The sequence below is a fragment of the Trichechus manatus genome, unplaced genomic scaffold (genome assembly GCF_000243295.1).
Source record: "Trichechus manatus latirostris isolate Lorelei unplaced genomic scaffold, TriManLat1.0 scaffold00028, whole genome shotgun sequence".
NCBI lineage: Eukaryota > Metazoa > Chordata > Mammalia > Sirenia > Trichechidae > Trichechus > Trichechus manatus.
This window is the reverse complement of record NW_004443964.1, coordinates 373349-373907: the sequence shown is the minus strand read 5'-3', so window position 1 is coordinate 373907 and position 559 is coordinate 373349. Positions and strand designations below refer to the sequence as shown.

The 559-nt window shown below is 49.2% G+C and overlaps 1 protein-coding gene across 1 annotated transcript in view; it reads left to right on the top strand.

The window, feature by feature from the left end:
* The window catches only part of TBCD (tubulin folding cofactor D), a 200748-nt gene that overhangs the window by 112921 nt on the left and 87268 nt on the right, over positions 1–559 (top strand). Inside the window, exon 17 of the mRNA XM_004374331.2 lies at positions 277–306. Coding sequence (XP_004374388.2) covers positions 277–306 — 30 coding nt within the window. The remainder of the gene's footprint in view (positions 1–276; positions 307–559) is intronic.

The window sequence follows — 559 nt, the reverse complement described above, 5'->3', positions numbered from 1 at the left end:
GGGGCACACTGGTCTCAGAGAGCACCAGGATGTGTGACGTAAAGCTGAGCTCGTGAATGGTGGCCGTGGGGCACACTGGTCTCAGAGAGCACCAGAACACAGGAGCAGGGTGACAAACAGCCCTGAGGCCCTGTTGGGCCAACAGTGAGCGCTTCCGTTTAAAACTAAGGCCACAGGTCACTTATGCTGCCCTGTGTTTATTTTGAACTTATCTTCTGATGTTTAGCAAAAAGCAAACCTAACTCACCTTGCTCTGTTTGTTGTTTCTGTTCCTAGGCTGCTTTCCAGGAGAATGTGGGAAGACAGGTAAGGCTGCTTTTAAAATCTTCATTCCTAAAACTTCCTGCAGATGTAGAGGTAGGAACATTGAAAGCTGCGCACTTAGGATATTGCTTGTCTGACATGGGTGAAGGATTTACCCCAGAGTAAAGCATGCTTCACCCAGTGACTTCTGATTGCAGACTCACTCCTAACAGGACTCAGGAGTGTCAACACATCAGTGAGCAGTGGGTCATGACGTCACTGGGTCTCCAGAAAAGCTGAACGTGAGGTGACCTGC